This window comes from Daucus carota, chromosome 3 (assembly GCF_001625215.2).
Source record: "Daucus carota subsp. sativus chromosome 3, DH1 v3.0, whole genome shotgun sequence".
Lineage (NCBI taxonomy): Eukaryota > Viridiplantae > Streptophyta > Magnoliopsida > Apiales > Apiaceae > Daucus > Daucus carota.
Genome location: NC_030383.2, coordinates 30,562,909 through 30,581,566, shown reverse-complemented (window position 1 = coordinate 30,581,566; position 18,658 = coordinate 30,562,909). Strand labels below are relative to the sequence as shown.

The 18,658-nt window shown below is 34.3% G+C and overlaps 3 protein-coding genes across 5 annotated transcripts; 1 reads left to right on the top strand and 2 right to left on the bottom strand.

Moving 5' to 3' along the window:
• Positions 1-2,347: 2,347 nt before the first annotated feature.
• On the bottom strand, positions 2,348-6,638 carry LOC108214836 (uncharacterized). 2 transcript variants are annotated; one of them, XR_001805810.2, is made up of 7 exons: positions 6,305-6,634; positions 5,833-6,027; positions 4,833-4,910; positions 4,532-4,686; positions 3,747-4,058; positions 3,340-3,636; positions 2,348-2,780 (listed from the first exon to the last, which is right to left on the bottom strand). XR_001805810.2 is itself a non-coding variant. In XM_064088598.1 (6 exons), exons 1-4 carry the CDS (start codon positions 6,531-6,533, stop codon positions 4,053-4,055), a joined length of 468 nt encoding a protein of 155 aa, XP_063944668.1. In that variant the 5' UTR covers positions 6,534-6,638; the 3' UTR covers positions 2,348-2,780; positions 3,340-3,636; positions 3,747-4,052. The 2 variants fall into 2 exon arrangements, 1 of the variants encoding a protein (XP_063944668.1); XM_064088598.1 differs by lacking the exon at positions 5,833-6,027 and having other exon boundaries at positions 6,305-6,638.
• Positions 6,639-7,459: 821 nt separating this feature from the next.
• LOC108214834 (probable phospholipid-transporting ATPase 4) lies at positions 7,460-11,259 on the top strand. Its single transcript, XM_017387046.2, has one exon. The coding sequence runs from the start codon at positions 7,537-7,539 to the stop codon at positions 11,176-11,178; it is 3,642 nt and encodes a 1,213-aa protein (XP_017242535.1). The 5' UTR covers positions 7,460-7,536; the 3' UTR covers positions 11,179-11,259.
• A 159-nt stretch (positions 11,260-11,418) lies between these two features.
• On the bottom strand, positions 11,419-14,057 carry LOC108214835 (uncharacterized). 2 transcript variants are annotated; one of them, XM_017387048.2, is made up of 5 exons: positions 13,572-14,057; positions 12,907-13,408; positions 12,593-12,794; positions 11,986-12,456; positions 11,419-11,888 (listed from the first exon to the last, which is right to left on the bottom strand). In XM_017387048.2, the coding sequence occupies exons 1-5, from the start codon at positions 13,891-13,893 to the stop codon at positions 11,499-11,501; spliced, it is 1,887 nt and encodes a 628-aa protein (XP_017242537.1). In that variant the 5' UTR covers positions 13,894-14,057; the 3' UTR covers positions 11,419-11,498. The 2 variants fall into 2 exon arrangements, with proteins under 2 accessions (XP_017242537.1, XP_017242538.1); XM_017387049.2 differs by having other exon boundaries at positions 12,907-13,401; positions 13,572-13,710.
• Positions 14,058-18,658: the final 4,601 nt, after the last annotated feature.

Here is an 18,658-nt window from a genome sequence, read left to right as displayed (position 1 = left end):
GCATATATCACAAGAAATTAATATACGTACAGTAAACATTCTTTTTAATTTTCCCCGTAAATGTAATTCATATTAGTTTAACAACGACCATTATACAATATTTTTGAGGTTTCATGTAGGTCTTTTAGAAAAAATACTATTTAAATATAAAAAAATTTGATAATGATATAAATCGAGCCAGAATTTATGTATATTAACTAGCGTGGAAGCCCGTGCAAGGCACGGGCCTGTATATATATGGAAATAATTTTTTTATATAAACAAATATATTAGTATAATTTTATGATTGGAAATACATAAATTTATAATATTTTAAATGTATCTTATATGTTTGTAATATTTCATATCATTTTAAGGAAAATGAAATATATTTAGTTTGATTAGATATTGTAAAAATTTCATTCATTTTTAACCATATAATCACATGATTATTTTTAATTATTAAAATATTATTTTAATTCTAAATGACATGAAACATATTTTTTTCAAATTAAACAATCGTGTATGATAAAGAGTATTTATTTTAACATAATCCCAAATTCCTCTATCATTTTATTTACATTATAATGTAAAATATTTTACTTAATTTTTTTATAAATTTTAGCCCACTTTATAATTTTTTTTCCGAGTATGTCAATATATTATTACATGCAAAGTACTGATCATATAATTCTTTTATATATACAAATAAAGCACTGTTGTGAATGAATTCTTGGATCGGTCGATGTCCTTCTTAACGCAGAATGTAGGTAGGCATAAGATATATACAATCAGGACGGTATCAATGAGGGCGGGTTGGCCCTGGTTCCCCTCAGAATCTTCCGTAAGAGTTTGAATTGATTTCATTTTGAGTATAAAAATTGATTATATAATCATTTTGTGCTCTTAAAAATCTCTCAAAAAATTTGTATTTATTCAATAGAGTTTATTTCGTTCCCCACAAACTAACAAATCTTGATGGTCTATTCATTATATATATAAAAATATCATGTAAATTTGGATTTTGTACATACAAATTCATGAATTGTCAATAAAATCTAAGATTGTCCGAATGTATCGTTGGCATAAAAAAATTTCTCACTTCCAAATTTTTTTTCTGGTTCCGTCATTATGACTATACTCGAGGACAGGGACGGTCCTTAATGAAGAGCAATAGGGTCCCAATATATAAAATTCACTTTATATATATATATATATATATATATATATATATATATAATGTGTGTATGTGTGAATTTACAAATATTTTTATGTTATATATATATATATATATATAATATTCAAAAATGATTTTACACAAATTTTATTTTGGTAATGGATCTTTTTATGTAATATTTGTGAATGATGTAGAAACCGCTTCGACATTTAACTGGCAGTGGAATGGTTCAAGGTTAAGGACTTATGTTGTGTTTGGTTGGGGTGAATGATTCCGGAAGGAATGGAATGAAAAATGAACTATATTATGGACAATGGTTAAGAAATTTCATTCCTTCCTCCATTCCATTCCTTGCCTCATGTGCTAAATATCACACTTTCAATTTGAGATGAAATGCTCTATTCTCTCCTATCCTACATTTCTTCTCAAATCTCATCATAAAAATTTTGTGCTATAAATTAGTTTCAAGTATTTTTACTCATTTCATTCCATTCCCCAACCAAAAACTAACATTAAATTAAGATCAGAGATGAGGTGATATCCTTCTTAATGTATGTGCTCTTATACGTGTTCTCATGAATATGAAAGGGCTGGCCATGAAATGTAAATGACTATAATCACTAATCCGTTTAGTATGATATTTACTTCCCAATACTTTCAAATGCATGCAACAGGCCTCCTGGTTTCGAGTCTGCATAAAACCATAATATACGTGATGAAAAAAAACCCTAAATAAATTACTTAATCTCACATAATTCGATCTTTAAATGTTTTTTTATCCTTAATGAAAGTTTAAAGTCTCACTTTTATTCTTAAAATAAAATTAAGTTATCTAATTTTATTGTATATGCATCTTATCTTATGACAAGATAATTATGTAGAGGGGTAAACCGAAACGAATAGAGTATTATAATTAGAATCTAATGTAAAATAATTGTTGGATGTAGTAAATATATTCACATTAAAATTATTCTTCTAACAATAATAATTCCAAGTGACAAATTTAATTACCAAAATCAGGCCAAGTTGTCTAAAGTACTCACTAATTCCATATGTTTCAACTTTTCTCAACATGGCATGTTATTACTTATCTTTACATAAAATGAGATCCGACAATCAGTATTTATACAATCAAATCCAAATACCCAAGCTCAAGTAGATTCCATTTGGACACCATCCACACCCAAATCAAATAAAAAAGAAACATGATGATCTCTGCTTGTATTAGTAGTATTCACATTTGAGGTCTGCTCGAGGGAAAGGTCAGCATACAACTCTTGTGAGAACTAAGTTGCAAATTCAGGTCACATTTGAAGATGCCATCATATTTAACACAAAAATTTGATAGCACTCTCCTTTATTTAGCAGAATACAAAAAAACACCGATTCTATTTTGTCATGACAAGAAACAACACTGCTGCAATTCTGTAATCAACTACACTAACAGAACAGGCATTCAAACCATATGCAATAGTTTTATGGATCCAACGGAATTAGCAGCAACCAGCATCTCAGATTGCTTTTGCGAACAAACAGCTGAAACAAAACGTCCGTCATCATCATCAGCCAAGCTGAACTTGTGAGAAGTGATCGGCATTGAAAAGGATCTATGATATGCAAACACCTGTAGAAAACAAATAGGATTAAACTCGTGCTCATTTCCTGACATTCAGCTCTTACAGATAGATGCTGAAGAGTGCTGTAATCATGCAAATGTTATTATCAAAAGTATAATTCCTCACCAAATTAAGCTATTTTTGGTTGATTAGATACCAGACAGGGGCCATAATTATAAAACCAACCTATCTCAAATTTTGTCTATACATTCTCTACCATCAATGATCAATCTAACAAAAGGGACAAAACAATACAAGTTGGCTTTTCACTTACACGGCCAATCAACACATCGCAGTACAGAGATCAAAGTGATAGATATCTACATTTAAGTAATTTTCTTCTCATACACAAGCGGGAAATTACAATGGAGTTGGCAAAACTAAAGTTGTATATCAGCGAAAACTATTTGAAGATATTACACAACCTATTTTGTCTCTGAGCCACACATGATGTAAAGCTCTGATGTAGACACAATGCAAGTTAATTAAAAACAGTTGACGAAAAAAGAAGCAATATGACCCTTGCTTTTATTTAATAAGGAAGAGATTAGAAGCAGGAATCCAAACCTTTTCATTAGTATGTCCAGCAAGGGTTGAAATGCAACTTCCGCGCTTGTTGAGGTCCAAAATTTTTAGTTTACTGCCAGTAGATGCAGAATGACGCTTTATGAATCTAAATTTTTTTTTTATAGCTAACAGCACTGGCATGGCCGCCTAACATACACCATGTTTATTCAGGATTTTGAAGATGCATGCAGTATGTATTGTAGTTTGCACCACCAAAGGCAAGCAAATTCTGGATTTCGAATGGAACTGAACGCAGCAGACAGGTGCAATAATCCCGATTGTCATTACACTGCTGTTCTGAAAAAAGAAACAAACCAAATGGATTTATTACATGTTATTAATATATAAATCTCCAAGTGTTAATATTTCAAAACAAAATATTAGATGAAAAAAGACAGAGAGCATACCTGATTGGTATCCCAGAGTTTCACACAGCGATCATCACCCCTGCTAGCTAATTTCGTAGAAACTTGTGAAAATTCTACAGACCAAGCCCTGTTACCGTGCTCAGTGTATCAGCTAACTTCTTTACCAGTCTCTGCATCCCATAACTAAAATGTGTATCAAAGTTATACTTATATTACACATTGGATGATGTTACCACTTAAAAGATGTTTTGTTTCTAGTTCAAGAAATTGCAGGCAAAAAATTTGGCATCACAATTCTGATCCAGTTATGACACCAAGTATGCGAAGATCAATGCACCAGGTGAATTATACCTATAATACAGACAAAGAATTCGGGTAAAAGATCTTGAAAGGTTGTTAAGCAAAATAACAACGCAGAATAACATAGCAAAGAAAACTATTTTCAACTACCAAAACACAAAAGCATCATCAATTAGTTGCTACTCTCAAAAGATTGTAGCAAGGGATATTAATTCTCAAAAATACACACATAATTTACCATGACATTAATGAAGTAAAACTGGAGAACCCCAACTTATTTTCACAATGGTGAACCCATAATATGAATTCTAACAGATAGCTCAATTCCATAAACAAAAGTAACTATACCCTATTTAGGAAATGATAAATCTGTAACAGAAATCATTACACCAGCAAAGGTGAAGATTCAACATGTGTGGTATATAAAATCTTAGTTGTCTTATATACTTCTAATTTGAACTGCACCTTCTGTATCCGCAATAATCAAATAAGAGGGAAAAAAACATAGTATTCCAAAAACTTACTTGGTTTGTTATATCATACACTATTATAGCAGCTGCAGCTCCTCTATAGTACATTGGGGCTAAGCTATGATATCTCTCTTGACCAGCAGTGTCCCAAATTTCAAATTTTACAGTTGCGTCATTTACAGCCACTGTTTGTGAGAAGAAGGCAGCACCTATTGTGGATTCCGGGATGATCATTTAATCATCAAGATAAGAAGTAAAACAAAAAAGGGACATTTAAGACTGCATTATTTTGCTTATTATTATAAATATAACTATATAACAATCTATGCATGTAGACAAAGCTATTAGCATTCACCTAAAATTCGACAAATTGCCCTTTGACAAAAGGCAAAACCAGACTTGATTTTCCAGCACCAACATCCCCAAGAAGGACCTGAAAGATATTTCAAAAAAATTATTTCAGCTAATCATCAGAATGGGAGACCAATATGTTCTATGTAACAAAACAATGACCAGAAAACTGAAAGAGTAGAGACACATTTCCATATTCTAGACAAAAGAACTACTTTTCACTTTTCAGCACCACCAATACACATAAAAATTTGTGGCACTTGCATATTCTTGATAAAGTAGAAAGGTAACTGGCGATGTGAAGTTTAAGTAGGAGACACAATTGATGCTCTTGTTGACTATTTCCTCTACAAATCCTGTGCAAGGCACGGGCTTGTTTTTATATATATTAATATGCAATTAACATAATACATATTGGTTGGAACCGTGCAAGCTAGAGCCTGTGTGTATATACAATTAACATAATAGATTCTGGTCTGGAATCTGCTAACATACTCTTGAATGATACAAATCCTTTTATTTTCAGAGACTACAAATACATCTCAAAAGTAATATAAAGATTTTTCTCTAAATTAGTTCACATACAAACTGAGGTGAGAGTCATGCATATACACTGATATACTTGGTGCTTAATGTTGGATTAAAGGACCAAAATCGTCGTATATTCTTTGGAGATTCATATTGCATCATTAAATACATACTTGTCATGAGCAGAAGCATCAATGTAAAAGTCCTAGTAAAACATAACTTAGAGTTGTAAATTGAGCGGATATAATAAGATAAAAAAGAAGCCTCATCGGCACAATTATTATTATGTACTAACAAATTGATTATTATCAAACTTAAGTGTCTTATGTGCACAGTCAGTTTGCATTCATATTTTTGTGGTTCATCCTTAAGAAGAAAATGGTATTCATACATAGAAAGTGGGCACTAATGATATTAGCTGAATTGGTTATAATGCTAATGAATAGAACTACTGAAGCCAGAGTTCCGGAAGTTACATCTGTTGATGCTGGAAACAACAACCAGATTCCTACAATTGCGAGAAAAAATTTTGTGCCTTATGGACCCGACATTCTTGGTTGAGTGCCAACCGGGAGATTCTCAAATGGCAGGGTTCCAACTGATTTCATATCTGAAACTTTCAGTCACAGGCCAATTGTAGATTTGTAGCTTGATAAGATTGATTATTTTATCTGCAGTCCAAAAGCGAAGTAATAGGAGTATTCAGCTAATTGTAGAATCGATGCATACATCATCAGAGATATTGTAATTATAATGCTCTCTAAATTCACCGATTTCATACAGAATATTAACTTCAGTTCACAATGAATTCCAATATAAAATAACAAGACCAATTGCATGGGTGATGTTAACTTTTGTCTGACGACAATAGAACTCCCATCTAAGAATTTGATGTTGGTTCATCTCCATTAACACGGAGGTAACGAGTCAATATCTGAGAAATCATACCTGGGTCCCGACGAGCAGCATTTCTCGCTTCACCGCCCTGCGCTCCTCTGCAACCTCTTGTATCAGACACAGCTCCGGCCTGCCACGTTTTTTGGGGGAACCATCCCTTATGAAGGTGTGCCGCATAATCCCAGTTGATATACACACCAAAACTGCATCCATTTACCCTAAAACCTAAATCAGGTGGAAAAAAAAACTGAGAGAGTAGAGGCAAGCCACCACAAAACATAAATCGCAGGCGAGGCAGAATATGTGAGATAAATCAAAAAGGCAGCCGTACATTATATACAGAGATAAGAAGAAAATGAAGAGCCGAGGGAGAAACTGTCAGAGACAAAAAGAAAATAAAGGGCCGAGGGCATTGTTGAAATTGTGTGTAAAACAAAGGGTATATTTGTCATTTCACGAGTATTTTTCTTGCTCTTTTTGCCCCTAGTCCCCTTTTAATATATAGAAGTAGATATATGTGTGTGCGCGCGCATGTGTGTCTACGCGCCGTATTCAATATAATTAAATATTGACAGACTTTCTCTTGAAGAACACCACATATACCACTCATATAAAAAAGTTCTCTATCACCCAATTTGAAAAAGTATTCATGATTTTTTAGTTAATATTTGATATCTGATAAAGTTCTCATAATTAATATTTGATAAGTTCTCATACATATAGTTATATATTCAAATGAGGCACTAATTGTTAATATAAACGTAAATAGACGGTAAAACACGAAAGGAAATAGTGACCGAAATATTATAATATTAAAATTAATTGGAAAAACATAGCAAAATTGCCGAAGCTGGACCAGTTTTTGTTATCGGTAACTTTTTGTTAATAAAAAACCCCAACATGCGTTGCTTGATCATGAAACACTGCTTTGGCCGTGTACTTCGGACATGATAGATTTTGTTTGCCTGAACACGTACCCTTCTCCTGTATCTCTCTGCAACTTACCTGCACCAATGAAACACCACCACCATTTCTTATTTGCTCCACTTGTTTATACTTGATCCACCACAATATCATTTACATTTTTGTTTGATACATTCAGGGTTGGCCGTTCGTTTAGATTGATTGTTTCGGAAAGATATATTGACATGCATTAAGCTTTTGTTTCCTACAAGTCTTGGGTGTTGCATGTCATATGTTGTGCTAGACCATATAAACAGAGTTCCTCTGGGACTGCTTTGCAAAATCAGTCTTAGGGGAAGGAGTGCATTTTCTTCTTCACAATGGCGCGGAGGAAACTTATGGCTAGGCTCCGGAGGAGCAATTTGTACACATTTTCGCATATTAATCGCGCACATCATCAATCAGCTCAACAAGACATCATTGATTTTGGATATCCAAGAACGATATACTGCAACCAAATATTCCAACCATTTCAAAAGAGGAGCTTGATATATTGTGGCAATGATATATCTACCACAAAATATAGTGTTGCCACATTTTTACCAAAAGCCCTTCATGAGCAATTCAACCGGGTGGCCAATATTTATTTTCTCATTGCGGCTGTCCTATCCACCACCCCCTACGGTCCATTCTCGCCTTTTAGTGCAATTGCACCTTTAGCCTTTGTTGTAGGGTTAAGTATGGTGAAAGAATTGATGGAAGATTGGCGGAGGTTCTTGCAAGATCACAAGGTTAACATGCGCGATGCTGATGTGCATATTGGGGGTGGCTTTTTTGGGATAAAACCTTGGAAAGAAGTGATGGTTGGAGATGTTATAAAAGTTCATAAGGATCAGTTTTTTCCTGCTGATTTACTGCTACTGTCATCTGTTTATGATGATGGGATGTGTTACGTGGAGACGATGAATTTAGATGGAGAGACAAATTTGAAGGCAAAAAGGGCTCTAGAGGCTACAATGGGGTTGGTTGAGGATGGATATTTCAAAGATTTTAATGATGCTATTATTAGATGTGAAGATTCGAATTCTAGTCTTTATACTTTTGTGGGAAATATTGAATATGATCATAAAGTGTATAATCTTGATCCCAATCAAATTCTTCTACGTGATTCAAAGTTGAGGAACACAGACTATGTCTATGGAGTTGTTATATATACAGGCCATGAAACAAAAGTTATGCAAAATTCTACCAAGTCTCCTTCGAAGAGAAGCAGGATTGAGAAGCAGATGGATAAAATTATTTACATTCTTTTTACACTCCTAATTTTGGTATCAGCTGTGAGCTCCATAGAATTTGCTTATATGACAAAATCAGATATGCCTGACTGGTGGTACTTAAAAGCCCCTGATCGAAATCATTTGTATGATCCTGATCAGCCCGTTACCTCAGGCGTTTACCATCTAATCACTGCACTGATTTTGTATGGTTATCTGATTCCTATTTCTCTCTACGTTTCAATTGAGCTTGTGAAAGTTTTGCAAGCAAGTTTCATTAATAAAGATGTGAATATGTATGATTATCAGACTTTAACTCCCGCACAAGCACGGACATCAAATTTGAATGAGGAGTTAGGGCAAGTTGACACAATTCTGTCTGATAAAACAGGAACATTGACATGCAATCAGATGGAATTTCTCAAGTGTTCTATAGCTGGGATTGCATATGGAAAGCGATCTAGTGAAGTTGAGCTGGCTGCTGCTAAGAAGATGGCTAAGGATCTTGATGGAAATGACCCGGATTTCATGAGCTTTCAAGTTTCAAAATCCAATGAAGTGGAATTGGAGTGTGTGATCACATCAAATGGTAATGAGAATAGTGACGATGCAACTGCAATAAGAGGATTTAGCTTTGAGGATGATCGTCTGATGAATGGGAATTGGTATAAAGAAAAATATGCTGATTTTCATTTATTATTTTTTCGGATACTTGCAGTTTGTCACACTGCTATTCCGGAGTTAAATGATGAAACAGGCGCATTAACTTATGAAGCAGAGTCACCTGATGAAGGATCTTTTCTTGTTGCAGCCAGAGAATTCGGGTTTGAGTATTCTAGAAGAACTCATGCAAGCATCTTTGTACGTGAGATGGAGCCTTCAACTGGAGAAACTATCGAGAGGGAGTTTAAGCTTCTCAATTTGTTGGATTTTACTAGCAAAAGAAAGCGAATGTCTGTCATTGTGCGTGACGAGGAGGGGAAGATTTTCCTCTTATGCAAAGGTGCAGACACAATTATCTTTGATAGATTATCAGAAGAGGGAAGAATGTTTCAAGAATCTACAACAAAGCATCTTCATGATTATGGGGATGCAGGGTTGCGCACACTTGTGTTTGCTTATAGAAAGTTAGAAGAGGCGGATTTTAATGCCTGGAATGATGAGTTCATGAATGCTAAGAATAACATGTCTAATGATAGGGATGAAACACTTGAACGTTTATCGGATGAAATGGAGAAGAATTTGATACTTGTTGGTGCGACAGCTGTGGAGGACAAACTCCAGAAAGGAGTGCCTCAGTGTATAGACAAGCTTGCACAAGCTGGTCTCAAAATATGGGTTCTGACAGGTGATAAAATGGAAACAGCAATCAATATTGGATTTTCATGCAGTCTTCTCCGTCAAGGGATGCAACAAATTTGCATAACTACGAATGATCAAGACACAATGCAAGGTATAAAATCAGATATTATGATGCAAATCACCAGTGGCACAAAAATGATAAACGTAGAGAAAGACCCTCATGCTGCATTTGCCTTGATCATTGATGGTAAAACGTTAACTTATGCTTTAGAGGATGAAGTGAAGCATCAGTTCTTGCACCTTGCAGTCCATTGTGCATCTGTAATATGTTGTCGTGTGTCTCCTAAGCAAAAAGCATTGGTAACAAGGTTGGTAAAAGAAGGGACGGGGAAGACAACACTGGCTATTGGAGACGGAGCAAATGATGTAGGAATGATTCAAGAAGCTGATATCGGTGTAGGCATTAGTGGAGTTGAAGGAATGCAAGCTGTAATGTCAAGTGACTTTGCGATAGCACAATTCAGATTTCTTGAGAGACTTCTTGTAGTTCATGGACATTGGTGCTACAAAAGAATTGCACAAATGATATGCTATTTCTTCTACAAGAACGTGGCTTTTGGCCTTACAATCTTCTATTATGAAGCCTGCACAGGTTTCTCAGGTAGCTCCATATATGACGACTGGTACATGATTCTATACAACGTTGCTGTTACATCTTTGCCGGTGATTTCACTTGGTGTGTTTGAACAAGATGTCACGTCCGAAATCTGCTTACAGTTTCCAGCACTCTACCAACAAGGCCCTCAAAACTTGTTTTTTGGATGGTATCGAATCATCGGCTGGATCTGCAATGGAGTGTATACATCCCTAGCCATATTTTTTCTCAATATTATAGCCTTCACTTATGACCCTTTTCGCTCAGATGGTCAAACAACTGATATGAGCATTGTTGGAGCAGGAATGTTCACTACAATTGTTTGTGCGGTAAATGTTCAAATAGCTCTTGCATTGAGTCACTTCACTTGGATACAACACATTCTTATATTGGGCAGCGTTATAGTTTGGTTTGTGTTTCTTGTAATCTACGGGGGAATGCCCCCAGAATATTCACACAGTGCCTTCCATGTCTTTGTGGAGACATTAGCCCCTTCACCGATATTCTGGATAATCTCGGTTTTAGTAGTGGTGGCATGTAACTTCCCATACTTCATACATATTGCTTTCCAGAGATCGTTTCATCCGATGGATCATCACGTTATTCAGGAGATGGTGTACTACAACAAACACGTCGAAGATCATCAAATGTGGAAAAGAGAAAGAAGAAAAGGAAGAAGAAAGGCTAAATTTGGATTCACTGCAAGAGTTGATGAAAAGATTAGGCAATTAAAACATAAGCTCCATGGGAGACCCTCTACTCTCACTTTGGACAGTCCGCAGCATGTATAGTTCCATAGTGTAACCAAAATTTCACCATAGGACAATTCTTTAAGTAATTGTAATTAAGTTTATTAAGACACAGAAAGTCATTAAAACAAAATTCTTTTGGTTCTTCTGCTACCTTTGGCTTAGTAAACCTTATTATCTTTGTTTCTTAATCTTCGAAATGACCGTGTTAAGCTCAGTTTTCAGTCTACATGGCATAATTATTGTATGTAGATATTGCCTAATGTCATAACATACAAGAAATGAACGACAGAAAAAGTATGGTTCCTGCTTCAAATAAACGACACACGAAAGTGCAGAATACAGCACGATTTTCAGCTCTACTAGACCCTAAAGGTTAGGATGTCAGTATCTATATCATCTGGAACTGGACGTTGAGATGGGAATTCCTCAAGGAGACATGCTATTTGTTTGGCTGTACTCAGATAAGATGCATACACACCTGAAATCTCGACGCCTTTAGTCACTGCTGATATTTGCTCTTCTTTGGTCATATCAGGCTCACAGATTCCCTTGATTGGGAGTTGATGACTGGAAACCTCTTTCCTCAATGTCCAAGCACCAGTTTCCCAATTAAAATTGTACATTGGAAGGAATCTCTGGCCATATGTAGCTGTAAATTCAAGTGCTTCGAGAAGGAACTCAAATTCTTCATTGGACATGTAGTAGGGAAAGCTTATTCTTGTCCAACCAGGTCTAGCTCCACCTTTACCCTGTCAAATGAGCCCAAACAAAAAGAAATTATATTCATTATACATGAATAGTCACATAATACTATAGCTATGACATATGTACGTACGTTATTACTACCTTTTGGATTGCCGATCTAATGGCAGATGACGCAGGTTCATTAAGGTTTAGCAGCCTGTGACCATATGGGGCAGCACAGGCACAACCACCACGAGCTTGGACTCCAAATAAGTCATTTAAGAGCTTTGCAACAAATCGTCCGTGAAGAGGTTTGCTGCGCTTGTTATCTGTCTCATTTTGTTTACTCTTATCTGGGTTGATGAGCTCATTTGATGAGGGCCTTGTTGTTGTCTGTACTAGGAAAGATATGATGGCTTGCCTGCTTCTATTTGTATTTCCTAACACACTTATATTGGGGTTTCGAAGAAGCCTCTCGAGTGCTCTTTTAGTATAATTCTGCTCTTGGTTACTTATAGATTTGTAGCCAATGTACTCTTTGATCCAGAAAGCCGATGCAGCTCTAATTTTTTGAATGATTGGCGGAGTTCCAGCATCTTCCCTTTCTTCTATGTCTTGGATGTATAATGTATCCTGATATCATCATCATCATCATGTAATTATAATTCCAGAGTAATATTTCAGAGCAAAATGCTTCTCAAATGAAATGGATTGAGAAAATTATGTTTATATATATACTGTCTAGAAGAATAGACTCCCAGACGCTTACCGTTTCACTAAAGCAATTCACAAATTTGACAGTCCCTCCTCCACACGTCGATGGCGGAGAAGATTTAAGCCGATACAAGGCCTTGTTCAGCATCAGAATTCCGGGTGATCCTGGTCCTCCAACAAACTTGTGAGGGCTAAGGAACAGAGCATCATAGCCATCCATCTCCCCTGATCTCATCTTAATTTCAACATACGGACCACTACATCAATGACAAATGAGTATTTACCCGTCAGTGCCCGCTAAAATAATATGTCAACCGACACCTAATGTCAGGCTGAACAGTGACATTATTACAAAATAGTTTCACAGACCTTGCCGCAAAATCAAAACATGCAAATGCTCCATAGTGATGAAGAAGATAAGCTAAGGCTCTCGTATCTGTATAAGTTCCATCAACATTACTGCAAGCTGAGAAAGAACCCAGCATTGGCCTCTTAGTAGAGCTATAATGTTGGAGCTGCAGAACCAAATCATTCGTGTCAAGCAAGCCATCCTTATTCAAACCGATTTCCACTACTTGTGCAAGACTTTGCCTCCATGAAAGAATATTGGAATGGTGCTCACATGGTCCAACAAAAACTACCCATCTCTCTCTACTTTCCAACTCTGCTAAAACCCTCTCCCTCATAATTGATGGAATGCTGATCCCCATAACTTCTTGAAGCCGTTTGATTGCGGCGGTGGTTCCTGAACCACAAAATATGAGTGCATCATCCTCTCCTCCTCCTAAGCATTTCTTGATATATCTGCTTGCTTCATCCACCATCTTTGTTGTCTGCTGGCCTACGTAGCTGTCGCTTGTGTGACTATTACCTCAGCATCAAAATCAAATCAAGCAGAGTATATCATTTGTCCATTTAGACCAAATGTAACAAGTAGTCTATTTATATATTTATATACACTTTAAAACGTGAAAGAAAACAGTAAAGAAATGAGGGGTACGGAGGCATGCATACTACCAAGTCGGAAAAATTACCATAAAAGGGAAGGACATTGTGAAGGATGTAATCTTCGATGTGTCGAAGACTCCGGCCGGTGGCAGTATGATCAGCATAAGTGAGCAGGCGTTCTCCGAAAGGTGTTTCAAACGCAACGTTGGCTCCAATGACTTGAGATCTCAACCAAGATAACTTCTCCTCCGTGGAGTTGGTCTCCGGGAGACCATTTTCCAAACTACCAAACGATTTAAACTCGGTAACAAGTTTCCTGCTGCTGCTCCACAAGCTTTTTTCTTGATGGTTTGCGATGGGATGCGCAAGTGCAATGACTAAAATAATAATCAAACGGAAGAATGCCATTGAAAAGAGATTACACGTAGTATTTCAATTTTCAAGTTGACTGAAGATGAATTCAAATGCAACAATGCCTTCAGAATTCTTGTTTCTCAAGGCCTCGGTATTTATAATTTTGAAAATCTAGAAGCCAAGTCACGAGAATATTTGTAGAGATGTAAATGCGCCTAAAAACCGCAAGCTCGGCCGACTCGCTTTGTTACTGAGCTGGAGTTTTAACGTTAAATAATACTACTCCCTCTGTTTTTTACTCTCTCCGTCTCCCAAATTAGATGAGTATTATTTCACGCTATTTTTGCACACACTTTTAAGTTCTTGACTGGATAATTAAAAATTTTATTTTTTAAATTTTTTTTCTGAATAAAAATATATAATCAAGTTTTCAATATATATATATATAATTTAATTGACAAAAAAATAATCAAAAATAATATTTTATACTACAAGGTCAAAGAATTTAAAAGTATTTTGAAAAAGTAAATAATAAAAACCGGAGGGAGAATTTGTTATGGAATTGGAGTCAAGTCAGTATTAGTAGTGTTTAATAATCCGTTATATCATATATGTCTTGATCTAATTAGGACTTTAAAGAATTTTTTAATGAATTATGAATTGATCAAATGGAAATTTAAAAACTATATCGATCTTGGGTTTTAAATTATTCTTAAAAATCCGATGATATTCAATTGATATTATTTAAATTCATTAAGATCTGATAGTATTCAAATATTTATGATTTTTTTAACCCCAAAAAATAATGGATTTCGTAGAATTGTACAATATATTAAATATATTGGAAATCTCACTAAAATTCATCAAATTTTGAAGTATTATGCTTTAATCCTAAAAATTCTACATTAACTCTATAATATTATATATATATATATATAACATCAAAATTAGATAATCTATTAAATCAATATATTATATAAAATCTCTTAAAATTTTAATAAAACACACCTTCTTAAAAGTTAAAGCAATACTGCAAAACACCCGCTTGGAATATACAATGGGCTTCTGTAATAAAAAAAAATGAAAAAAAGAATATACAATGGGCAAGTGAAGAGGTTTTTTATGTTTCAAAAAGAATATACAATGGGCAAGTGAAGAGGTTTTTTAGTGAAACATATGTTCTGTTTACGCGTGAATCTGTTGACTTAATATTCATTTATTATACTGCTCGTAGTAATTTCTCCGTCTCAATTTATAGATCCATTTTGGAAATTTTTTTATCCCAAAACATTTTTTCCTCTCTTTTTTCAATACAAATTTATCTACATATGAATTGTGACTTTTTTGAAACTCAGCGTTATTTTCATTTCTCAATAAACTAAGAGGGGTGTATTGGATTGGGATTTTAAAGCATTTTTTTGCATTCATGAAATCCGAAGGTATTCGATTGGGATTGTTTGAAATCCATTAAAATCTTGAGGTATTCAATTGGGATTTTAAATTATGCTACAAAATCTGGTGGTATTCAATTGGGATTTTAAATTATGCTTTAAAATCCGATGGTATTCAATTGGGATTGTTTAAAATCCATTAAAATCTGATGGTATTCAAATGCTGATGGATTTTTTTTCATTTCATAAAATGATGGATTTTGTGGCATTCTTCAGTGTATTTTAAGTTTTTTGAAATCCCATCAAAATCAATGGGATTTTGAAGCATTGTACCTAAATCCCATCAACTCTGCGACATTTTATCAAGAATCCGCACAAAATCAAAATCCCATACAATCCGTTAAAATCCATAGACTAAAAACAATCCATTAAAATCCCAATCGAATACACCCCCGTAAATCTATATATTTATTATGATTATTTTGAAACTCAACAATATTCCCACTTATCAATTCACTGATTAATGACCTATAAATTAAGACGGAGGGAGTATATTGTTAGCAGGATAAGATTAACAACACCATGTTCATGTCGGACGTTATCAACTTATCATGCGAACAAGGTAACTTTTTAAGTGGGCGCACCTGGTATGAGCCCCGTCGTCGTGGTTTAAATCTGGGATTAAAGTTACTTTTAATTTTAGGGCTTTTTTTATTAATAATCATGTTTTCAATCTTATTTCTAAAAATACTACCTTATCCAATCTTATTTTCAAAAATACTACCTTCTCTAAAATATTTTCAAAAATACTGTGGTTGCATATGCAACCATATATATATATATATATATATGTCGATTCCAACGATGAGGTCGAAAATGACATTTGAAATCTGAAACTTGAAATCAGGATTTGTAGTTGCATATATGGTTGCATATGGGTTGTATTCAGTTGATTCTATTGTAATCTAATGGCCCCGCCAGGGGCACCCATACATCAGTTGCAACTTACAGTTTTCCGTTGCATATGAGGTTGCATATGAGGTTGCACGCAACCTCATATGCAACTAAATGCAACTGAAAACTGTAAGTTCCAACTGAAGTATGGGTGCCCCTGGCGGGGCCATTAGATTGCAATAGAATCAACTGAATGCAACCTCATATGCAACTAAATGCAACCTCATATGCAACTAAATGCAACTGAAAACTGTAAGTTCCAACTGAAGTATGGGTGCCCCTGGCGGGGCCATTAGATTGCAATAGAATCAACTGAATGCAACCTCATATGCAACTAAATGCAACCTCATATGCAACTAAATGCAACTGAAAACTGTAAGTTGCAACGGATGTATGGTGTGCCCCTGGCGGGGCCATTAGATTGCAATAGTATCAACTGAATGCAACCATATGCAACTGAATACAACCATATGCAACCATATATATATCGACTCCAAAGATGAGGTCGAAAATGACATTTGAAAACTGAAACTTGAAATCAGGAATTGTAGTTGCATATATGGTTGCATATGCAACCACCGTATTTTTGGAAAATATTTTCAAAAAGGTAGTATTTTTGAAAATATTTTAGAGATTTGAAAATAAGATTGGATAAGGTAATATTTTTGAAAATAAGATTGAAAAAACAATATACAAGATAATTCCCCTTAATTTTAAATGTATGTCTGTTTAGTAAAATAATAAGTCACAAGTCGGTCTAAAATCAAAATAAGTCATAAACTGATTTAAAATTGAAATTTAATTTTATGTAATTTTTTGAGCGAACTAATTTCTTGAACTTTTTTTTTGATAAAAATTAGTCATAATTAATACATAAATTATTTATAAATCATTTTTATTATTATATTTTTAATAATTCATAACTTACTAATAAACCAAATAAATATTTTAAACTCTCAAGTCAATATACTTATATAAAGGAGAAGCATGAGACGTGTAGGTGGCGCCTCCCACGTCGCTCTGTTCTATTTTTCTAATTTTCGGAAATTTTTGGATAAAAATCATCAATATCAATATACTTATATAAAGGAGAAGCATGGGGCGTGTAGGTGGCGCCTCCCACATCGCTCTGTTCTATTTTTCTAATTTTCGGGAATTTTTGGATAAAAATATCAAATATTAGAACCACCGTTTTTAGTTTCGGGTATATTAGAAGCAAATTTCGGAATCTGATTTTGTTTCAGATTATTTATGGAATATAGCAGCGTGAAAGTTTTAATCTGATTTTATTTCAGATTATTTAATAATAGGAAAGAGTAGCACACAAGTCTCCCTGCACCTATAAATACCCCTGTAGATTGTAGGGTTTTGGATCATCTAAACACAACTTCCTCTCTCTCGATACCATAACTCAACCTCGATAGTTCTCTTGCTTGATTTATAACTCGGTGGTGCCGTTTTTGTGCAACGATAAGTGAAGACTGTTTATATAGTATTAAAAAAATAAAGGTTGTTGCGAGCAAATGTAGTTATGAACCGCTATGTGGGAGTCGACAAATTCAAACATGGGAGTCTTGACATGATATTGATGAATGATATCAATAAATTAACTATTAGTGATGTATGTTTGTTGGTTATTCTTTTATAATATTTGTTTTGTTCATCGGACATGTTTGTTGTTGTTAATTTTTATACGATTTACTTCATATACAGGAAAATATGGTGAAGAAGCGAGGGGCATGTAGTTGGCGCCTCTCACGTCGCTCCGTTCTATTTTTCTAATTTTCAAGAATTTTTGGATACAAATATCAAAAATTAGAACTATCTTTTTTAGTTTCGGGTATATTATAAGCAAGTTTCAAAATCTGATTTTGTTTCAGATTATTTATGGAATATAGTAACTTGAAAGTTTGAATCTAATTTTGTTTCAGATTATTTAATTATTTAAAAGAGTAGCACACAAGTCTCTCTGCACCTATAAATACCCCCGTAAATTGTAAAGTTCTTCTCTCTCAATACTGCAACCTCACGGATTTAAGTTACATGTATTTGTGCACAATCAATCAAAAAAATTGGAGGAAGATGACAATGTAAGAACATGATTACTTTAAAAAAAACACAAATACAATTAAGATTCGTCGCTTTAAATTGTTAATTACGTGTATAAATTTATTTTCATTTTTTCACCATGAATTATAGTCCAATTTTGCAATTTTATATATTAGTATTGGTATTATATCAAGATTTTTATAATATAAATTTATTTTATCCTACAAATATTAAATTTGAAACATTAATATACTTTCTATAGAAAGCCACAAAATTATTTTATTCTACAAATATTAATATTAAATCATTTATATAATTTTTATAGGCCGCCGCAACGCGCGGCTTCTCAACTAGTTATTATATAAGACACATTAAGCCATAAGTCAGATTAAGTTTGAAGTCCAACGTTGCCTAAACATTATTTC

Bases quoted from the DNA above. Each gene is read 5' to 3' on its own strand.
- LOC108214836 (XM_064088598.1), bottom strand. From the start codon at position 6,533: ATGTTTTGTGGTGGCTTGCCTCTACTCTCTCAGTTTTTTTTTCCACCT. The intron at 4,911-6,304 runs GTATGATTTCTC...AATATCTTTCAG, and splicing joins TGCTGCTCGTCGGGACCCAG to GTCCTTCTTGGGGATGTTGG. The intron at 4,687-4,832 runs GTGAATGCTAAT...AATCCACAATAG, and splicing joins GGCAATTTGTCGAATTTTAG to GTGCTGCCTTCTTCTCACAA.
- LOC108214834 (XM_017387046.2), top strand. From the start codon at position 7,537: ATGGCGCGGAGGAAACTTATGGCTAGGCTCCGGAGGAGCAATTTGTAC.
- LOC108214835 (XM_017387048.2), bottom strand. From the start codon at position 13,893: ATGGCATTCTTCCGTTTGATTATTATTTTAGTCATTGCACTTGCGCAT. The intron at 12,457-12,592 runs GTAAGCGTCTGG...TGATGATATCAG, and splicing joins TGAATTGCTTTAGTGAAACG to GATACATTATACATCCAAGA. The intron at 11,889-11,985 runs GTAGTAATAACG...CTCATTTGACAG, and splicing joins TTAGATCGGCAATCCAAAAG to GGTAAAGGTGGAGCTAGACC.